The sequence below is a fragment of the Podarcis erhardii genome (genome assembly GCF_964252035.2).
Source record: "Podarcis erhardii genome assembly, chromosome: 1".
Taxonomy (NCBI): Eukaryota; Metazoa; Chordata; class Lepidosauria; order Squamata; family Lacertidae; genus Podarcis; species Podarcis erhardii.
In genome coordinates, this window is record NC_138497.1 from 123,417,684 (window position 1) to 123,436,860 (window position 19,177).

The following is a 19,177-nucleotide window of genomic DNA, read 5'->3' on the forward strand; positions in this document are numbered from 1 at the left end:
AGACGAAAGATTACCCAAAACTTATTTTATTATTTTCATTTATTATATCTGTATACTGCCTTATACCCTCAGGTCTCAGGGCGGATGCAACATAAAATCACAATTTAAAAACCCAAAATACAGTCATACCTCGTGTTGCGTTTGCTTCAGGTTGAGCATTTTCAGGTTGCGTCCTGCGGCGACCCAGAAGTACCGGAAAGAGTTACTTCCGAGTTTCACCGCTCGCACATGCGCAGACGCTCAAAATGACGTCACTCATATGTGCAGAAGCGGCAAATCGCGACACTCACAGACGCGGGTTGCGTTCTTCTCATGTTGCGAACAGGGCTTTGGAATGGATCCCGTTCGCAACCAGAGCTACCACTGTACATAATAAAAGTAAAAACCAAAAATACCCCCCCCCACATTTTAAAAGGCCATTGGATGTCAAGAAATAGCAGTGCCAAGGGTACTTTGAGAAGGAAAACTTTTTCAGCGGGGGGCGGGGGGAGGGTCCACTGTCCCTCAGACCATGTGGGGGGCCAGGCTATATTTTGAAAAAAAATAATGAACAAATTCCTATGCCCCACAAATGCATTTTAAATAAAAGCACACATTCTATTCATGTAAAAACACAAGGCAGGCCCCACAAATAACCCAGAGATGCATTTTAAATAAAAGGATACATTCTACTCATGTAAAAACATGCTGATTCCTAGACCGTCCGCGGGCCGGATTTAGAAGGCGATTGGGCCGGATCCGGCCCCGGGGCCTTAGTTTGCCTACCCATGGTATACATAGTCAAGGAAGCATGCTGATTCCAAGTTCACTCACTCCAGTGTAACAAGATTATTTGAAAGCATTTCTACTTAAGAGTAAAGGAATGAGATGTGAGGGAGGAGTGTCTGCATGGGTAGGGTAACATTTAAATCTGTTTCCCCATTCATGTAGCTTATTGCCATACTCAGGTCATTGGGTTTGGGACCATTGTCTTAATTATGGGCACAAAATAAGCATTTAAGCATCTTTAAGTTCAAGTTGCCAAAGGGAAGCAGCTGTCTAGACCACACAGGATTTCTGACTGCAGAGAGGGGGGAATGAGAGAGAGTCAGTGGTTGGGAGAAGCTGACACTGGCTGGAGGAAACCAAACACAACACTATCTCTGCATGTTAAATCTTATTCTACTTGTCTTCTTATTCTAATTGATGAAGTACAGGTCCATAGCTGAGTATTAAATATTTTCATCCCGATGACCCTTAAGGGAAACAGGTAACTGCAGCAATTTCCTGTCCATTAAAATGGAAAAATATATACAGTGGAACCTCGGGAAGGGAAGGGAAGGGAAGGGAGTTTGGACTTGATATCCCGCCTTTCACTCCCCTTAAAGAGTCTCAAAGCGGCTAACGATCTCCTTTCCCTTCCTCCCCAACAACAAACACCCTGTGAGGAGAGTGAGGTTGAGAGATTTCAAAGAAGTGTGACTAGCCCAAGGTCACCCAGCAGCTGCATGTGGAGGAGCAGGGAATCGAACCCGGTTCACCAGATAACGAGTCCACTTCTTTTAACCACTATACCACACTGGCTCTCGGGTTATGGTGGGGATCCGTTCCAGAGGCCCTGCCGCAACCTGAAAACGCCACAAGCCAAATCATCACTTCTGCGCATGTGCAGTGCGATTTAGCGCTTCTGCGCGTACACGAACAGCGCGATCCCAGAAGTAATCCATTCCGATTCTTCCGGGTTTGCACCAGTCACAAGCAGAGGGTAACGTAAGCCGGAGGCGACGTTACCCAAAGTTCCACTGTGTACAAATTTTGCCATACTAGAACTAGGGCTGGGCGATATATCATCCAAAACCGTATCCAAGTCCATATCATGATATTGGTTTCATAACCTTTGACCTGGCAATATATCGCGAATCATGATGTGTGTTCACTATCCGAAAATCACAGCATGGGGAAAAACTGTGAAGCCAGCCAAGGCCTCTACATAGCTCCATCCTTATTTCAGACATTGTGATATATCAGTATATCGTGATGGTTATTTTTTTTTTTTTAATAAATATTTATTAAGATTTTAAAATATAAATGCACACATAATAAACAATCTTATTTCTGTCATAACAATTTCATCACTTCTTTGGACTCCCTCACGTCTCCCGCTCCCATTTGCATTGTTAAAAATTTTTCCACACAAATTATCAACTTGTTTTCAATCTCATGTCCATTCATTCAAATATAATCTAGCACTTCTTCCCAAAAAATTTTATATTTTCTTTAGTCTCACTTATCATCAAATTTAGATCTAATTTAGTGGTGAGCAGTTTTTTATAATCCAGCATCCTTCTTAAAATTCAACCAAATTACAATGTTTTTGTAAATACATTTTGAATTTCTCCCAGTCTTCCTCCATCTTCTCTTCTCCCAGATCACGGATTCTGCCGGTCATCTCGGCCAGTTGCATATAGTCCATCAGCTGCATCAGTATATCGTGATGGTTAGCTGGTGATGGTATCACGGTGTTGAAAACCAGCCCTAATAGAACATACACATATCTTTGTATGCCTATTGACCTCCAATGTAGTAGAGCAGTCAGCAAGAAGCAAAAGGGAATTCTGCAACATTTCAAAATCCACCCAGATTTCAATTTTTTAAAACCTGATGGCAGTATATCATAGAAACGTGGAATTTTAGAATTGGAAGGGATCAAAATCTCATCTAGTCTAACCTCCTGCTGGGCATGAATCTTTTGTTCAACATGGGGTACACACCTGTGTTTCTCAGATTAAGAGTCTCATGCTCTACCAACTGAGATATTCCATGGCACTTGACCTCAAATTTCATTATCTCCATTCTAGAGGAAAGGTAAACAGTTAAACCCCACATTTACTAAATTCTGTTGAAAATAGTGGAACAGATACTGTCCAATATTAATTGCTGGCGAATGCCAGCTGTTAGTAGCTGTCAGATACTGATTGCTTCAGTTATTGGAGCTTGTCAAATACTAACCCTTACTCAAATGAGTTTTAATAAATAAACCAAGTAATTAATAACAAAATATGCAGATGCCTTCTCTCCTCTGTAAAATTGAAGTGTGGGTGCCTCATCTTAAATGCTTCCTCTCATATGATGTTTGTTAAGATATGTTAAAAACAATTCACTTTCTTTCTTTTTTAAAAAACAGTGTTGCTTAATTTAGTAAATGAATTTTTTTAAAAAAGATATTCATTAGTAAATTCATTTGTTAAAGGTCGCATGCGTGTTTCTTTTTTTAAAAAATAAGATTTTGTTAAAGCTTTTTCATAATACAATAAGATAAAAGAAACTAATCTAAATAAAAACAAAAACAGAGTGAGAGAGGGAAAAGAAAATACCAAAGGAAAGCCAAAAAATAGAAGGAAAAGAGAGGAAAAAGAGGAAAAACAATAGGACTTCTGATTATTTGTCTGTCAGTTACATATGTAAAAGAAATTACTCAAAATATTCACTCTAGAATGACATCCAACTGATCTACTTACTGTTAAGCAATATTTCCCCAATCCTCCAACCCAAATGTGCCAGATTAATTCGTTTTCCTTTTCACACAAGAAGTCCAAAAGAGCTTCTCTAATTACTGTTACTGATAAATATGAGCAATAGTTTTTCTCTAATCAAACATATCAACTTTATCTCCAACAACTTCAGCAACCATTCCTCCATATTAAACAACCGTAAATCTTACAATCTATGTTCACACAAGAGTCTCTCTACATATATTAAAATAATATTCCACAGTCCTTTTCTTATTATGCATTCCTTAATTTGCACCCAATTCCATCACTTCCGTTCCCATTTCCTATTGTATTTGCTGTGGTTTTCCATCAGGTTGCATGCCTTTCTCTAATGTTACTGCATGCCAGAGCTAGTTATAAGTCAGCTGTCAAGATTCTGGCTGGTAACCTGTCACATGCTCTCAAATGTTGGCTATATACATGCCATCTGTCAGATACTGTACGGTGTTGAAATAAAAGCTATGTTGAGAAGGCTCAGTGAATATTCACACATCCGTTTATTCCTTTGTTTATTTATTGAGAACATTTATATCCCACTGTCCCAGCTCGAGACTCAGCGAGTCAAAGTGGCAGACAAGTACAGAATATTTTTAAAAGTAAAAAAAGCAAAAACAACAACAACAAAAAAACAATGAGAAAGCTAACAACAAAAATATCAGCAAAGCCACCACTGAAAAGTAGAATAGGCAGGACATGTTGGCCAAGGGAAAAATTCAGGAGGTGATGAAATTCAGAAGCAGCTGAGAAGAGAGAAGAGGAGTTCAGGGATTATTATTTTTTAAATTATTTTAAAATTTGTGGGTCCTTGCTTCTCAATTTGATCCATTTACATGGTTTTATATGTTTTGTGGTATATTATGCATTGTGACATGCCATTATTTTTGTTGATTATACTTTAATAATTCTTTAATGCAATTGTTAAGTGCAAACTGTCTAATTATTATTTGCTGATATTTAGTTTTACTGCTTACTTTTATATTCTAAAGGATTATTGAATGCTGCTTTATTTGATATAAGCTGATTATTTTAAAGTTATGCTTTTATTGCTTTTTTGTGCTTAGGTGTTTCTTCCGCCTTGTGTATACATTCATACCTTGGAAATTGAACGGAATCTGTTCCGGAAGTCCGTTCGACTTTAAAAAACATTTGAAAACCAAAGCGTGGCTTCTGATTGGCTGCAGGAAGCTCCTGCAGCCAATCGGAAGCCGCAGAAGCCCCGTCAGATGTTTGGCTTCCAAAGGAACGTTTGAAAACCGAAACACTCACTTCTGGGTTTTGTTTGTTCTGGAGCTGATTTGTTCGGGAGCCAATGTGTTTGAGATCCAGTAGTGGTAATACAGAAAGGCAGTATACAAACTAAAAGTGAAAAGTGAAATGAAATGACATGTCAGTGCCACAGAAGGATCAAGGGAACTTTCAAAGATGATTCATTATCAAAAATGTACATGATTCATTATAAAAAATGTGCATTATCAAAAATGATTCATTATCAAAAATATACAGATGAAAATGGAGCCAATTCCTCTCACCTCTGGGTCTTTCACCTTCTAGAGCAGAGATGTAAAAACAGTGACCCTCCATATCTTGTTGGACTACTGCTCCCAGAGTCTCATTCTATTGGCCGCACTACCCGGGGCTGATGGGAGTTGGAGTCCAGCAACACTGAGATGGCCACAGCTTCGTCGCTCCTTCTTTTCGAGCAACTGAGTCCCTAACACAACAACAACTGGCCTTTAGACTGAGATGGTGCTGGTTTTCGTAATCCTTTCTTCCTTTTTTCAGGACAAGCATGTTCTGACGGTAGTGATGATAGACAAGATGCTGGAAAAACTGAAGAAATGCAACGAATTCCTAGAAATGATTCTGAAGGGGCTGAATGAGTATTTAGAAAAGAAGCGCCTCTTCTTCCCCAGATTCTTCTTCTTATCCAATGATGAATTGCTGGAGATTCTTTCAGAGACCAAAGATCCGACACGGTATATAGTATTGGTTGATACGCAGCCGTAATTCACCTTAACGAAGTTTTCACATGCTGTGAGGCAACAATGAACACATAGACACATAGTCACCTGTTCCTTATATACTGAAAACGTTGCCATCCCTCCCGTTGTAGCCCTGACGTTATTTTTCACTACTGTATTTTCTGGCATATAAGACTACTTTTTAACCCAGGAAAATCTTCTCAAAAGTCAGGGGTCGTCTTATACGCTGGCTACAGCAGCAGCTCCTGCAGCAAACCCCCACCAAAGGTCAAAATGACAGCAAATTAAATCAGAGGACACCAAGCTCTCTAGATGAAGCAGAAATACGCTTGAAACTGCTCCCGGTAGTAGACCACTAGCAAATTCCACAAGAGTGGCTCAACAAAAGCAGTAAAAAACCCTCCCCAAAATGCTTCAGCAGGTCCGACAAAAGCAATAACCGAGTGAAGTTCAGTGACATCCTAGCAACTGAGGAAGCGAGCCAACGAGGAAGCCCTCCGGCTCGCTCCTCTGTTTAAATAGACCTGGCCACGTGCCCCCCCCCCGCAAGCCACTGGGAAGTGGAGTGGATTTCTGAGCCGGACTGGAGACTGTTTTTTTAAATTTTTATTTGGTGTGCGTTAGAAGAGGGATAGTCTTATACGGCGAGTATATCCCAAACTGGAAAAGTTGGGGGTCGTCTTATACACCCAGTCGTCTTATACGCCGGAAAATACAGCACTTTGTCTCCTGTGTCCCCTTCACAACAGGGGTAGGAAACCATTTTCCAACCGAGGGCCACATTCCCTCCTGGGGCAAGCTTCTGGGGTCCACATGCCACTGATGAGTCAGGCAAAAGTGGAAAGAGCAACAAATGTAAATTTCAGCTTTGTACAATGGGCTACTTTCCATAAACTCTCACATCCTTCTCTATCATCCATCCAGGCAAACAAGAAACGTGATCCCTTGCGGGTAGGCAAACTGAGGCAGGGTGCGCGGGGTTGACTAGCGGAGCAAGTCCATGGGATTTCTGTAGATTTCTACACTTTGGATCACGATCTGGATTTGGATCCAGAGTGGGCTGGAATGGGTCCAATCCCAGTTTACAAATGGGATTGTGTGTGTGATCATACACTGACCTAGGCACAAATATAGATGGTGCTGACCTTTAAAGCCCTAAACGGCCTCAGTCCAATATATCTGAAGGAGCGTCTTCACCCCCATCGTCCTGCCCGGACACTGAGGTCCAGCACTGAGGGCCTTCTGGCGGTTCCCTCCCTGCGAGAAGCCAAGTTAAAAGGAACCAGGCAGAGGGCCTTCTCGGTAGTGGTGCCCGCCCTGTGGAACGCCCTCCCACCAGATGTCAAAGAGAACAACAACTACCAGACTTTTAGAAGACATCTGAAGGCAGCCCCCTTTAGGGAAGCTTTTAATGTTTGATGTATTACAGTATTTTAATATTTTTTTGGAAGCCGCCCAGAGTGGCTGGGGAAGCCCAGCCAGATGGGCGGGGTATAAATAATAAATTATTATTATTATTATTATTATTAAATATAGATGCTCTGCACCCTAGATTTTGCAGATGAGATTCCATGGATTTAGAACTTGGACTCTGTGTGTGGAGGTTCTATTGTAAATGTGAAGTCAAACATGCAACCATGGGGGGGGGGTATGCTACAGGATGGATGGGGGGTATCTTAGGCCCCCCCGAGGGGGGGCAGAAGCATCTCTCCAGATCTTTGTTTGTTTGTTTGATTGTTTGTTTGTATTGAATCTATATACCGCCTTGTATCTGGGGGTCTCAGGGCGGTTCACAGAATAAAATCAAGACATAAAACCACAAAATACATAATACAGTGGTACCACAGGTTAAGAACTTAATTCGTTCTGGAGATCCGTTCTTAACCTGAAACTGTTCTTAACCTGAAGCACCATTTTAGCTAATGGGGCCTCCTGCTGCTGCTGTGCCGCCAGAGCACAATTTCTCATTCTCATCCTATTCTCATCTCATCTTAACCCGAGGTACTATTTCTGGTTTAGCAGAGTCTGCAACCTGAAGTGTATGTAACCTGAAGCGTATCTAACCCGAGGTACCACTGTAAAAATAAAAACAACAACCCAATAGCCTGTCCCCCCCAACCCCCCCCCACATTTTAAAAGGGCATAGGATGCAAATCAAATCAACCAAAGGCCTGGTTAAAAAGGAACATTTTTGTCTGGCGCTTAAAGGTGTATAATGAAGGCGCCAAGCGAACGTCCCTGGGGAGAGCATTCCACAGATGGGGAGGCACTGCAGAGAAGGCCCGTTCTCGTGTTGCCACTCTCCAAACCTCTTGAGGAGGAGGCACTTGAAGAGGGGCCTCAGAGGATGATCTCAGGGTCCAGATGGGTTCATAGGGGAAGAGGTGGTCTTTGAGGTATTGCGGTCTTGAGCCGTTCAAAGCTTTATAGGTCAAAACCAGCACTTTGAATTGGGCCCAGAAACTAACTGGTAGCCAGTGCAGTCGGACCAGGGTAATATGCTCAAACCGTATTGCTGCAGTGAGCAACCTGGCCGCTGAACTCTGCACTAGCTGAAGTTCCTGAATCTTCAGAGGCAACTCTATGTAAAACGCATTGCAGTAATCTAACCTTGAGGTTACCAGAACATAGACAACAGTAGTTAGGCTATCCCTGACCAGATAGGGTTGTCCAAAGCTGATGGAAGGCACACTGAGCCACTGCCCATTGGCTTTGCCCATTCTTCAGCTCACATGCCTCACCAGCTCTTTTCTGCACTATCCTTGAATGCTGCTATGTGTCCTCTAATTCTGATAATACGTGGTTAGAGGTGTGTATACAGTGGTACCTTGGGTTAAGAACTTAATTCGTTCTGGAGGTCTGTTCTTAACCTGAAACTGTTCTTAACCTGAGGTACCACTTTAGCTAATGGGACCTCCTGCTGCCACCGTGCAATTCCTGTTCTCATCCTGAAGCAAAGTTCTTAACCCGAGGTACTATTTCTGGATTAACGGAGTCTGTAACCTGAAGCCTCTGTAACCTGAGGTACCATTGTATAGATGGCATTGTTTTGTGGCTGGAATGTAGCTCCTCTCTCTTTTTCTGCTGGCCACGGCCACCTCTTGCACATGGCTATTGGAAGTTTTCAGCACAAAAGGAATGTGCTGGAAAAATTTCTCTGTCCCTACTTATAGGAAGTGGGCAGCGCTAACAGAAGACTCTTGATCCTTGTACAGGTTGAAAGTCTGTACAAGACTGATGGTGTGAAGCAATCAGGCCTTCGGCACGAATAGCTGTCTGACAAATTGGTCAGAAGGATGGTTATTGATCACAGTGGTAAAATAACATTGGGTGGCTATCTTAATGCTTGCTGGAAACTGTTCCAGATGTACTTACAGAACACTTAAGCACAACACCTCTACACACACACACACCAAAAAATGTGAAATGAAAAATGCACGAAATAATTTTATGTGTTAGGCAGCAAGGTAGATTTTTCGAAGTTACCTACTATTCCTGGTACATTCTAGCTATTTACCGGAAATTTTCTAGGACTGTTCCAGTAGATGCTTATTTCCATGTTCAACATGTTTCAGAGAGAATTTACAGCAAATGGTACAGTATTTAATATGCAGAGTGTATTGTTTGTGAGACTGATAAATGGGGATGAAAAATGCTCTCTGTGGATAGAAGAAACTGCTCTGACTCATTGAGATAGTGTGAGGCTATTAATCTAAATATACAACACACAAACAACTTGTTCTTTGAAGGCGTCATAACTTGTTGCTTAACACACCGTTTGTTTCTTAATTCCCCTCTTTCTTATTTCTGCAGGGTGAAGCCTCACTTGAAAAAGTGCTTTGAAGGAATTGCTAGTGTGGAGTTTACCGAAGTCTTGGATATCACGCACATGAAGAGCAGCGAAGGAGAAGTCATAGCCCTCATTAACACAATATCAACAGCTAAAGCTAGAGGTCAAGTGGAAAAATGGCTAGTTGAACTGGAAGCAGCGATGGTCAACTCAATCCACAAGGTAACATATATCACATTTGGGTAAACGCCAAACAAATAGATAAAGCTAAACTACAATAAGGGCAGGGATTAGCATTCCAGCTTAACCAAGTGAAGGGAGATGTATAAATTTAATAAATAAAAACAATAAAAGCAAAAAAGGAGTGTTAACTCACGTTAAATACACTAGTCAGATTAAATCAAATAAACAAGAAATATTCGGTGTTATGTTGGAGGGGATGCCAGGAAATAGGGAATTATATTCACATGTGGTGGGGGTATAAATATGTACAATTTTGGGGGCAAAGGGTGTTTAAAGAGATAACAGAAATCACAGGGTTAAAACTGACTGAAAGTCCAGAGGTAGCATTCTTATCAAGTTACGATGGGGTGGAAGGTTCGCAGGCTAGGAAAGACTTGCTCACAAATTTATTGACAGCTGCACGAATTATTATAGCTAGGAAGTGGAAGGGGCAAGCAGAAAACAAAATGGAAGCATGGTATAAAGAGGTGTGGGATATAGCTATTAACGATAAATTAACATGTGCCATTAAGTTAAGATGGGGAATTCGCGGGAGAAATGACTTTGAGGAGCTATGGAGGGTGTTTGTAGAATTTGTACTGTTAAAATGGAAAGGGGTCAAACCATCGCAAGAGGTGTTGAAATTTTGCGAGGTTGGATAGTTACAATGGAATGGTCTCGGTGGTGGGGTGTACTTTTTTTTCTTATTTGTTTATGTTTATTACTTTGTAAAAAAAACATTCAACAGACTGAATAACCCCTGATCTTAACCAGGGGTTCATCTCTTTCATCTATAGCAGCTCACTCATTCCCTCTCTGTCTCTCACATAAAAGAGGCCTCTACTCTGTGGCTGTGGAGCATCTTGAAACCTTTCACCAACTCCCCAGTCCCTCCGGGCTCTCATACTGAGAGGTGTGAATCTTTGCCCACAAACACCGACAGCAGAAACATCCCTCATTTTTATAGTAGCAACGGAGCAAAAAACAAACAAACACAGAAGGGAAAGAAGGTAGAACTAAACCATGCCTGGTGTTTCTCCTCTTTTCCTGGTACTGACACGCTCCCCACAAGTAGGGCTGTGCGATATCTGGTTTACAATATCATGATACAGTGATACCTCAGGTTAAGAACTTAATTCATTCTGGAGATCTGTTCTTAACCTGAAACTGTTCTTAACCTGAAGCACCACTTTAGCTAATGGGGCCTCCTGCTGCTGCCATGCTGCTGGAGCACGATTTTTGTTCTCATCCGGAAGCAAAGTTCTTAACCCGAGGTAATATTTCTGGGTTAGCGGAGTCTGTAACCTGAAGCGTATGTAACCTGAGGTACCACTGTATATCACCAACTGAACACTGTGATATACTGATGCAGTCGCACCTTGGTTTTCAAACAGCCTAGTTCTTGAACATTTTGGCTCCCAAACGATCGAAACCCAGAAGTGAGCGTTCTGGTTTCTGAATGTTCTTTTGGAAGCCGAATGTCCGACGGGGCTTCCGCGGCTTTCGATTGGCTGCAGCAGCTTTGGTTTCTGAATGTTTTGGAAGTCAAATGGACTTCCGGAACGGATTAAGTTCGAGAACCAAGGTACCGCTGTATGTCTTTTGCTTGTCATAGAGTCATAGAATTGTAGGGTTGGAAGGGACCACGAGGGTAATCTAGTCCAACTACCATTTGCCCAGATGTTTTTCTGGATTCTTAGATCATAAATATTACAGACTGAACCCTTTCTGCTAGCAGAGGGGCTGAGTTCTGCCTGATATTGGGGGAGGGGGCTCGTTGTGTGTGTGTGATGCCACTTGTGCGACACACATGCGTGACGCCACGCACGTTGGGAGGAGTCCGTGTACCCTGCCGCCGCCGCAGGGAGACCTGGCAGGGCCCCTCAAGATAGGGGGGCGGGCGTGCTCAGCCCCATCCCCACATACTTGGGGGGGCTGAGATGTCCGCAGCCCCATAGAGTTGGTGCCTATGTCTGCTAATTATCTGGCCCAATAGCAGCAGCTGTTTTAAGTTTTTGAAAATGTGTACATGCATGTGAATTGTGCTGCTGCACTCAGAGAGGGCCTGATCCGCACTGGAGGCTGTTGGTGTGGTGTAGCAGAGGACTCAAGGAGCCCCTATGTTATGCTGGCTCAAGGCCTCCGTGGGCAATCAGGGATCCATAAACAGAGACTTCAGGAGGCCTCTTGGAAGAAATACACAGTGCAAAATTTGCTCTCTATCCATTAAAGGAGAAGGGGAAGTTGTTCAGTCTGAATCAATGCATCCAGCTAGTATGTGATAATCAGAGCTGTGGCTCCCCCTGACAAATTTACAGCCCAGTAGTATTTCCCATGAATTGGTTAACAGTGAAGGAAAAAAACAAAACAAAAACTACAGGGCTAACGAAGTTTTATTGGAGCCGCAGCAATGAAAGACAATTTCTGTGGGGTTTGCTGACAGCATGCCACAGGATGAATACAGCCTGATTAAAAATGGTCAATTGGCAGCTTTCTTTTGAATCTGTTTCTGATGAAGCTCACTTCATTTGCTCTCTTGGTCTGTTTTCGGCATCCTTCGTGCCTTCCTTTCCTATTGTAGTTTTTATAAGGCACTTTACTCCAATTCTCGTGGCTCAATGCTTAGACTGAAAAGCGTCGTTGAACGTGCTAATCTTTAAACACGTGATTGCACTCCTTTTGTGTACAATCAAGGCTAGAACAGGCTTCCAAACAATCCTTCCAGTGCACTTAGAGGTGGAAGTTGATTTGCTCCTCTCAGAGTGAAGGGAGAGCAATCTTCTTAAATTCAGGTGCTCAGAACCATGGGCAAACTGCAAAGGGACGCCATGTTTGCATTTTGTAAGATCTTGATCTGGTTCAGATGCTTGCTTGAGCTGAAGGGAGGAATAATAATAATAATAATAATAATAATAATAATAATTTATTATTTATACCCTGCCCATTTGGCTGAGTTTCCCCAGCCACTCTGGGCGGCTTCCAATCAAGTGTTAAAAATAACACAGCATTAAATATTAAAAACTTCCCTAAACAGGGCTGCCTTCAGATGTCTTTTAAAAAGAAGATAGCTGCTTATTTCTTTCACATCTGAAGGGAGGGCGTTCCACAGGGCGGGCGCCAATACCGAGAAGGCCCTCTGTCTGGTTCCCTGTAACCTCACTTCTTGCAATGAGGGAACCACCAGAAGGCCCTCGGTGCTGGATCTCAGTGTCCGGGCTGAACGATGGGGGTGATGCAATTTAGGCATTATGGAGTGCCAAGGTAATAACCCTGTGTGGCAGAGATTAGGCTGCGAGAATTTTAGCACTGCTTTCTTCCCTGTAGTTGTAAATCTGGGCTTTCCTTTCATATCCACTTGGTTTTTCTCTGACACATTTCCTTACCTTCAGGTGATTGGTTTTGCGATAGAAGCCTACCCAAAATCTCTCCGTATAAACTGGGTAAGGGATTGGCCTGGACAAACAGTTCTGTGTGTATCCCAGACTTTCTGGACCTTGGAGGTCCAAACAGCTATTAAAAATGGCCAGCAGGTAAGCATATATTTTTAACCACATCATCTGGGAAAATGGGGCTCACCAGCCTGAGAAGGTAGCTTGTCTAGGAGAAGGAAAACTCCACTGCCTTGTGGGAAATAGGAATGCAGGAGAAATTCGCTTTGACTCGTATTTTAATGCAAGCCTACCTAATTCGCACTACCTAGGACAATACAGGAACTGAAAAGCAGCTCTCCACCGAAATCTGAAATCCACACTTCTCTGAACCAGTTACAGATAGGTAGCCGTGTTGGTCTGCCATAGTCAAAACAAAACAAATTCCTTCCAGTAGCACCTTAAAGACCAACTAAGTCAGTTCTTGGTATGAGCTTTCGTGTGCATGCACACTTCTTCAGATACACAGTGTATCTGAAGAAGTGTGCATGCACACGAAAGCTCATACCAAGAACTGACTTAGTTGGTCTTTAAGGTGCTACTGGAAGGAATTTGTTTTGTTTTGACTTCTCTGAACGTTAGAATGCAGCTCTTCTACCAAATAATGCATACAGAAATGTGTAAATTAGGGGGACACGTTCATAATAATTCAGCAGAGAACATACAAAATGCATTATGTTATGGGAAATTGCTTGCAAAGATGTGTATATCATTAGTCAAAATTGCATCTATAAAATTTATATTAGGAGAAATGTGATTAAAACTCCGATGATTTTTTGTGCAGACAAAAAAGCCAAACAAAATAATAATGTCAATCAAAAATAATAATGTCAAAATGTGGTTTAAAAAAATGGAAAACCAAGAGAAATCCCCAGTGATCAATTTGTCTATTTCAGTACCAACAAAGCTGGCTCTCTCATTCCCAAACTGTTTTTACAGTAGCATGCAAATATGCAGTACTTCATTTTAAAAACTGCATCACCCTGAGATTGTGTTATAGATACAAAGCTCTGCCATTATCCTCTCCCCGCCCCCCCCCCCAGGAAAATGTTTGAACCTGAGGGATAATAGAATTGTAGAGTTGGAAGGGACCAAAAGGATGATCTAATCCAGCTTCCTAAATTGTTTTGAAGTTGTTTTATACTTCAAGCACAAGGGGCTGAATCTCAGGGCCTTTGAATGGAGTTCTCTTAATGCAAAGAGGGCACTCCTGGCACCTGCAAAACAGAAGAGAATGTCTGATTTTTCTCCCTTGCACACACTGCAAATTACTACTACTACTACTTTATTACTTATACCTCACCCATCTGGTCAGGCCTCCCCACCTACTCTAGGCAGCTCCCAACAGAATATTAAAAACACGATAGAACATCAAACATTAAAAACTTCCCTAAACAGGGCTGCCTGGAAAGTCAGATAGTTGTTTATTTCCTTGACATCTGATGGGAGGGTTTTCCACAGGGTGGGTGCCACCACCGAGAAGGCCCTCTGTCTGGTTCCCTGTAACCTCACTTATTGCAGAGAGGGAACCAACAGAAGGCCCTCGGAGCTGAATGATGGGGTTGGAAGTACTCCTTCAGGTATACCAGACTGAGGCCGTTTAGGGCTTTAAAGGTCAGCAGCAAGACTTTGAATTGTGCTTGGAAATGTACTGGGAACCAATGTAGGTCTTTCAGGACCAGTGTTATATAGCCCCAGCGTACACTCCCAGTCATCAGTCTAGATGCCGCATCCTGGATTAATTGCAGTTTCTGGGTCACCTTCAAAGGTAGCCCCACATAGAGCGCATTGTAGTAGTTCAAGTGGGCGATAACTAGAGCATGCACCACTCTGGCGAGACAGTCTAAGGGTTTTCCAGACATGAACTTATGAAAACCCAGAAGCCAGTTTTAAAAGAAGCAGTATTGGGGGTGGGGGAGCTCTGTACATTTCTGCTGATGTGATGATGTTTAAGCATGTACCGTTATTTTTCCGTCTATAAGACGCCCCCATGTATAAGACAACCCCTATTGAGCCCAAAATTAAGAACTAAACATTTTAAACATTCCGTATAAGACGACCCCCAATTTTAAACTTTAAAAAAATTGGGGGAAAACATAGTCTTATACACAGAAAAATACGGTAATTTGTTTGCGTCTGATCCCTTTCCCCTCTCCAAACCTCTCTCAGGCACTTGAAAAGTACCTGGAACAGTGCAATGGGCAGATTGATGGCATTGTCACACTGGTGCGAGGAACGTTATCAAAGCAGAATCGAGTAACTCTCGGAGCACTTGTCGTGCTCGATGTTCATGCTCGGGATGTTCTGGCAAGTCTAGTAAGCAAACATGTCAACGACGAGACCGACTTTGAATGGCTGAGCCAGCTTAGGTACTACTGGGAGGTAAGTGAAGCCCTTAAATCACATTAGGAGATGATTTCTGTTTGCAGTTTCCCAGTTTGAGCTAACTTGCTGACACAGAGTTAATGCACGAATACGAGAATTTTTTTGCTGGCGATAAAAGATATCTCTCGCCTGTCATCCTATAGACTGAGAGTTAAGAGGTCTAATACGTATACATATATGGTTTGTAATGAAAATTATTTTCCCCAATCACCTTGCACACCTTTTGAATTTGCAATAGGTGCACATATAAAACTTATTCAGTCAAAGGCCACATTGTTTTAGAAGTCCAGATTTTATATTACTATTTTTGAAAGGGGAAGAAAAAGGAGTAGCGTATATACTTTTGAACTGAGTGGCCTTAATCTGATTTTGTCAGAATCGTAGTGTTTTGAGCCTGCATTAATTTCCTCAGCCAAGGGCCAAGCAGATTTGAACTGGCTAAAAGCTAGCAGGACACGTATATAAGATATCCCATTTATTAGCACATGGTGCCCTATAACTGTGACTATCTTACTATAGTAATCATTCGCATTGGGTGGAATGCAGTGTCCCCCTTTCCCTCTGTACAACCTGCTAGATCGAGCAATTCCCCCAATCTCCCCACTCGTGAGCTACATTGGAGCAGATGAACTAGAAAGGAACTGTGGTCTGTATGTGATTTCTCCACCGTCCCTCTGCTTATTCCATGCATTTCATGGTTGTTGTTTTCCGCATAGGAGGGGCATCTACAAACAAAGATGATCAATGCCGGTTTGCGGTATGGATACGAATATCTCGGCAATACCCCTAGGCTGGTTATTACCCCGTTAACAGATAGATGCTACAGGTAAAAAACAGTTTGGGTAATATTTATTTATTCACTTACATTTATGAATCTGCCATTTTTCGGCCCTGGGCAGTTGAGAACAAAAATACCAACATACAGGTGAAACTCGGAAAATTAGAATATCGTGGAAAAGTTCATTTATTTCAGTAATTCAATTTAAAAGGTGAAACTAATATATTAGATAGACTCATGACATGCAAAGCGAGATATCTCAAGCCTTTATTTATTATAATTGTGATGTTCATGGTGTACAGCTGATGAAAACCCCAAATTAACAGTCTCAGAAAATTAGAATATTAAATGAAATCAGCAAAACAAGGACTGCAAATAGAGCAATATTGGACCTCTGAGAAGTAGAAGCATGCACATGTACTCAGTACTTGGTTTGGCCCCCTTTTGCATCAATTACTGCCTCAGTGCGGCTGTAGTAGTGTACATGGATAAGTTTCTATACAGTTTTTGGTAGTTCTGTCCCCAAGTCTTTCAGGGTTTTATATGTCAGTGTAGCCTTCTACACCCAAGCTTGAATTGTGAATGGAAGTGTATAGGCAACCAGTCCAGCTTCTTCCGGATTGGTGTTATATGATGCCAACTGGCTGTGTCACTCAACAGTGAGTCCAGGGTGGCCTCACTCAGAATGCCTTAGAGTAATTCAAACAGGAAGCTTACCAGAGCACAGATCAACGTGGCAAAGCTTTCTCTGCACTGGCCCAGGGTATATTTTGGCAAAATAGACATATATTCTGGCATAAATGTTTAGGACCTGATATAAAAACCAAAAATAATGTGTGGTTTTTCGGACCAAAGCACCCCAATATCACCTTCAAGGAGGCCGTCCTTTTCAGGGACGATGGTGTGCATCTTTCCCTGTTGGGAAATGACACATGGTTAAATTCTGTTGTGTTGGGTTTGAAGGTGGGGTTGCAGTTGTGAGTGGTTGGCGGCGAGCTTGAGTGCTCGGTGGCGGTTAGGCATTGGTTTATGGTTTGGTTGGTTGAGGGGCATGGATTGGCTGTGCCTGCCCCTCTAATGCTGCTGCTGCAAGGGATTCCGTTAAAGGAATTGGGAGCCAACTATTGCTTGTCCACTCTTAATGGAAAACTTAATGGTTTAGTTTATGTAAAATATGCAGGGATTTATGATATGCAAACTGAACCATGGAAAGAGAAGAAGGGAAGTCCTTGACATTTTAAGATTCTTTAATGTCAAATACTAATTCTACAAATTCTAATACAAATTCTAATAGTAAGATAGAAAACCTAATAAAAATTATACACAAAAAATAAAATAAAAACCAGAAATAATGTGACAGACATTTCCGTAACTTGTGCCTTTAAAAAAAAAAAAAAAAAAAAAATCCTCCTCCTTCTAATTTCAGAACTCTATTTGGTGCCCTCCACCTTCACCTTGGCGGTGCCCCTGAAGGCCCTGCAGGAACTGGCAAAACCGAGACGACAAAGGACTTGGCAAAGGCTGTCGCCAAGCAATGTGTGGTTTTCAATTGCTCAGATGGACTGGATTACCTCGCTCTGGGGAAATTCTTTAAGGTGCAAATGAATATTGGCAAACATTTAGAATTAAGAACCAAAGCATTTTAATGGCAATGACAGACATGCTCTCGTAGGAAGCATGGGTTCTTTGTACAAATACCGGTATTTGTGTTTGAACAAGTTCTAAAGAATCGGACGAGAATGAATGAAACACCTACTGCTTTCTTCCCAAGGGAGTTCCTCATTATTTTAAAACTGAAAATAGATACGTACTGGACCTGAACCATGAATTTTTTAAATTTATTTTTTGTCCCTCTCTAGGGTTTGCTTTCCTGCGGAGCCTGGGCCTGCTTCGATGAATTCAACAGAATTGACTTGGAAGTACTTTCTGTTGTGGCTCAGCAAATTCTTACTATCCAGAGAGGTACTCTTTTTTGGTTTCGTTATCACTGCCGCGTTAAGATAAAACCCATTCCTGCTGCAATTAAAATGATGCCTATTTCTCTCTGTCCATAGGCATCAACTCTGGCTGTGACTTGCTGGTGTTTGAAGGCACTGAGCTGAAACTTAACCCCACATGTGCCGTTTTCATAACTATGAATCCTGGCTATGCTGGGCGATCAGAACTCCCAGACAACCTCAAGGTACCCAGTAGCAGTAGCACGAGCCCACTAGGTTCCAAGAAAACACCCTTCCAGAATAGACTTGTGGTTTTAATGCATCAGGTACAACATATATCACATAATTTTGGACGGCCCTCTCTTCGACACTCTTCAGAGAGACCCGCTGGCAACTCCTTTGAACCTTAAATTATCTACTTGGAAAGAATTGTAATGCGATATCTGCTGAGGAATGGTATTCCTGAAACTACTGAGATGGTCTCAGTATATTTATCTGAGATCTTTAAAGTCAAATTTAAAACTACTTAATTTTACTTAATGGTGGCTATTGTGGCTTTTGGGATGCGGGTGGCGCTGTGGGTTAAACCACAGAGCCTAGGACTTGCTGATCAGAAGGTCGGCGGTTTGAATCCCCGCGATGGGGTGAGCTCCCGTTGCTTGGTCCCTGATCCTGCCAACCTAGCAGTTCGAAAGCACGTCAAAGTGCAAGTAGATAAAGAGGTACCGCTCCGGTGGGAAGGTAAACAGTGTTTCTATGCCCTGCTCTGCTTCGCCAGAAGCAGCTTAGTCATGCTGGCCACATGACCCAGAAGCTGTACGCCGGCTCCCTTGGTGAATAAAGCGAGATAAGCGCCGCAACCCCAGAGTCGGTCATGATTGGACCTTACGGTCAGGGGTCCCTTTACCTTTACTATTGTGGCTTTTATGTGTTTAGTATGTCTGGATTGGGATGCTGATGGCGCTGTGGGTTAAACCACAGAGCCTAGGACTTGCCTGATCAGAAGGTCAGCGGTTTGAATCTGGACCCTTTACCTTTACCTTTAATGTCTGGATTACCAATATTTTATGGATGGTATTTAATGATTTTATTGTCTAATTATGTCAATAAAGGCTGAATGAATGA

At 42.2% G+C, this 19,177-nt stretch overlaps 1 protein-coding gene across 1 annotated transcript in view; it reads left to right on the forward strand.

Annotated features, from left to right (window-relative positions):
* The window catches only part of DNAH7 (dynein axonemal heavy chain 7), a 147,073-nt gene that overhangs the window by 41,546 nt on the left and 86,350 nt on the right, over positions 1 to 19,177 (forward strand). Inside the window, exons 19-26 of the mRNA XM_081849027.1 lie at positions 5,313 to 5,506; positions 9,326 to 9,524; positions 12,914 to 13,054; positions 15,122 to 15,334; positions 16,054 to 16,163; positions 17,542 to 17,710; positions 17,975 to 18,077; positions 18,170 to 18,297. Coding sequence (XP_081705153.1) covers positions 5,313 to 5,506; positions 9,326 to 9,524; positions 12,914 to 13,054; positions 15,122 to 15,334; positions 16,054 to 16,163; positions 17,542 to 17,710; positions 17,975 to 18,077; positions 18,170 to 18,297 — 1,257 coding nt within the window. The remainder of the gene's footprint in view (positions 1 to 5,312; positions 5,507 to 9,325; positions 9,525 to 12,913; positions 13,055 to 15,121; positions 15,335 to 16,053; positions 16,164 to 17,541; positions 17,711 to 17,974; positions 18,078 to 18,169; positions 18,298 to 19,177) is intronic.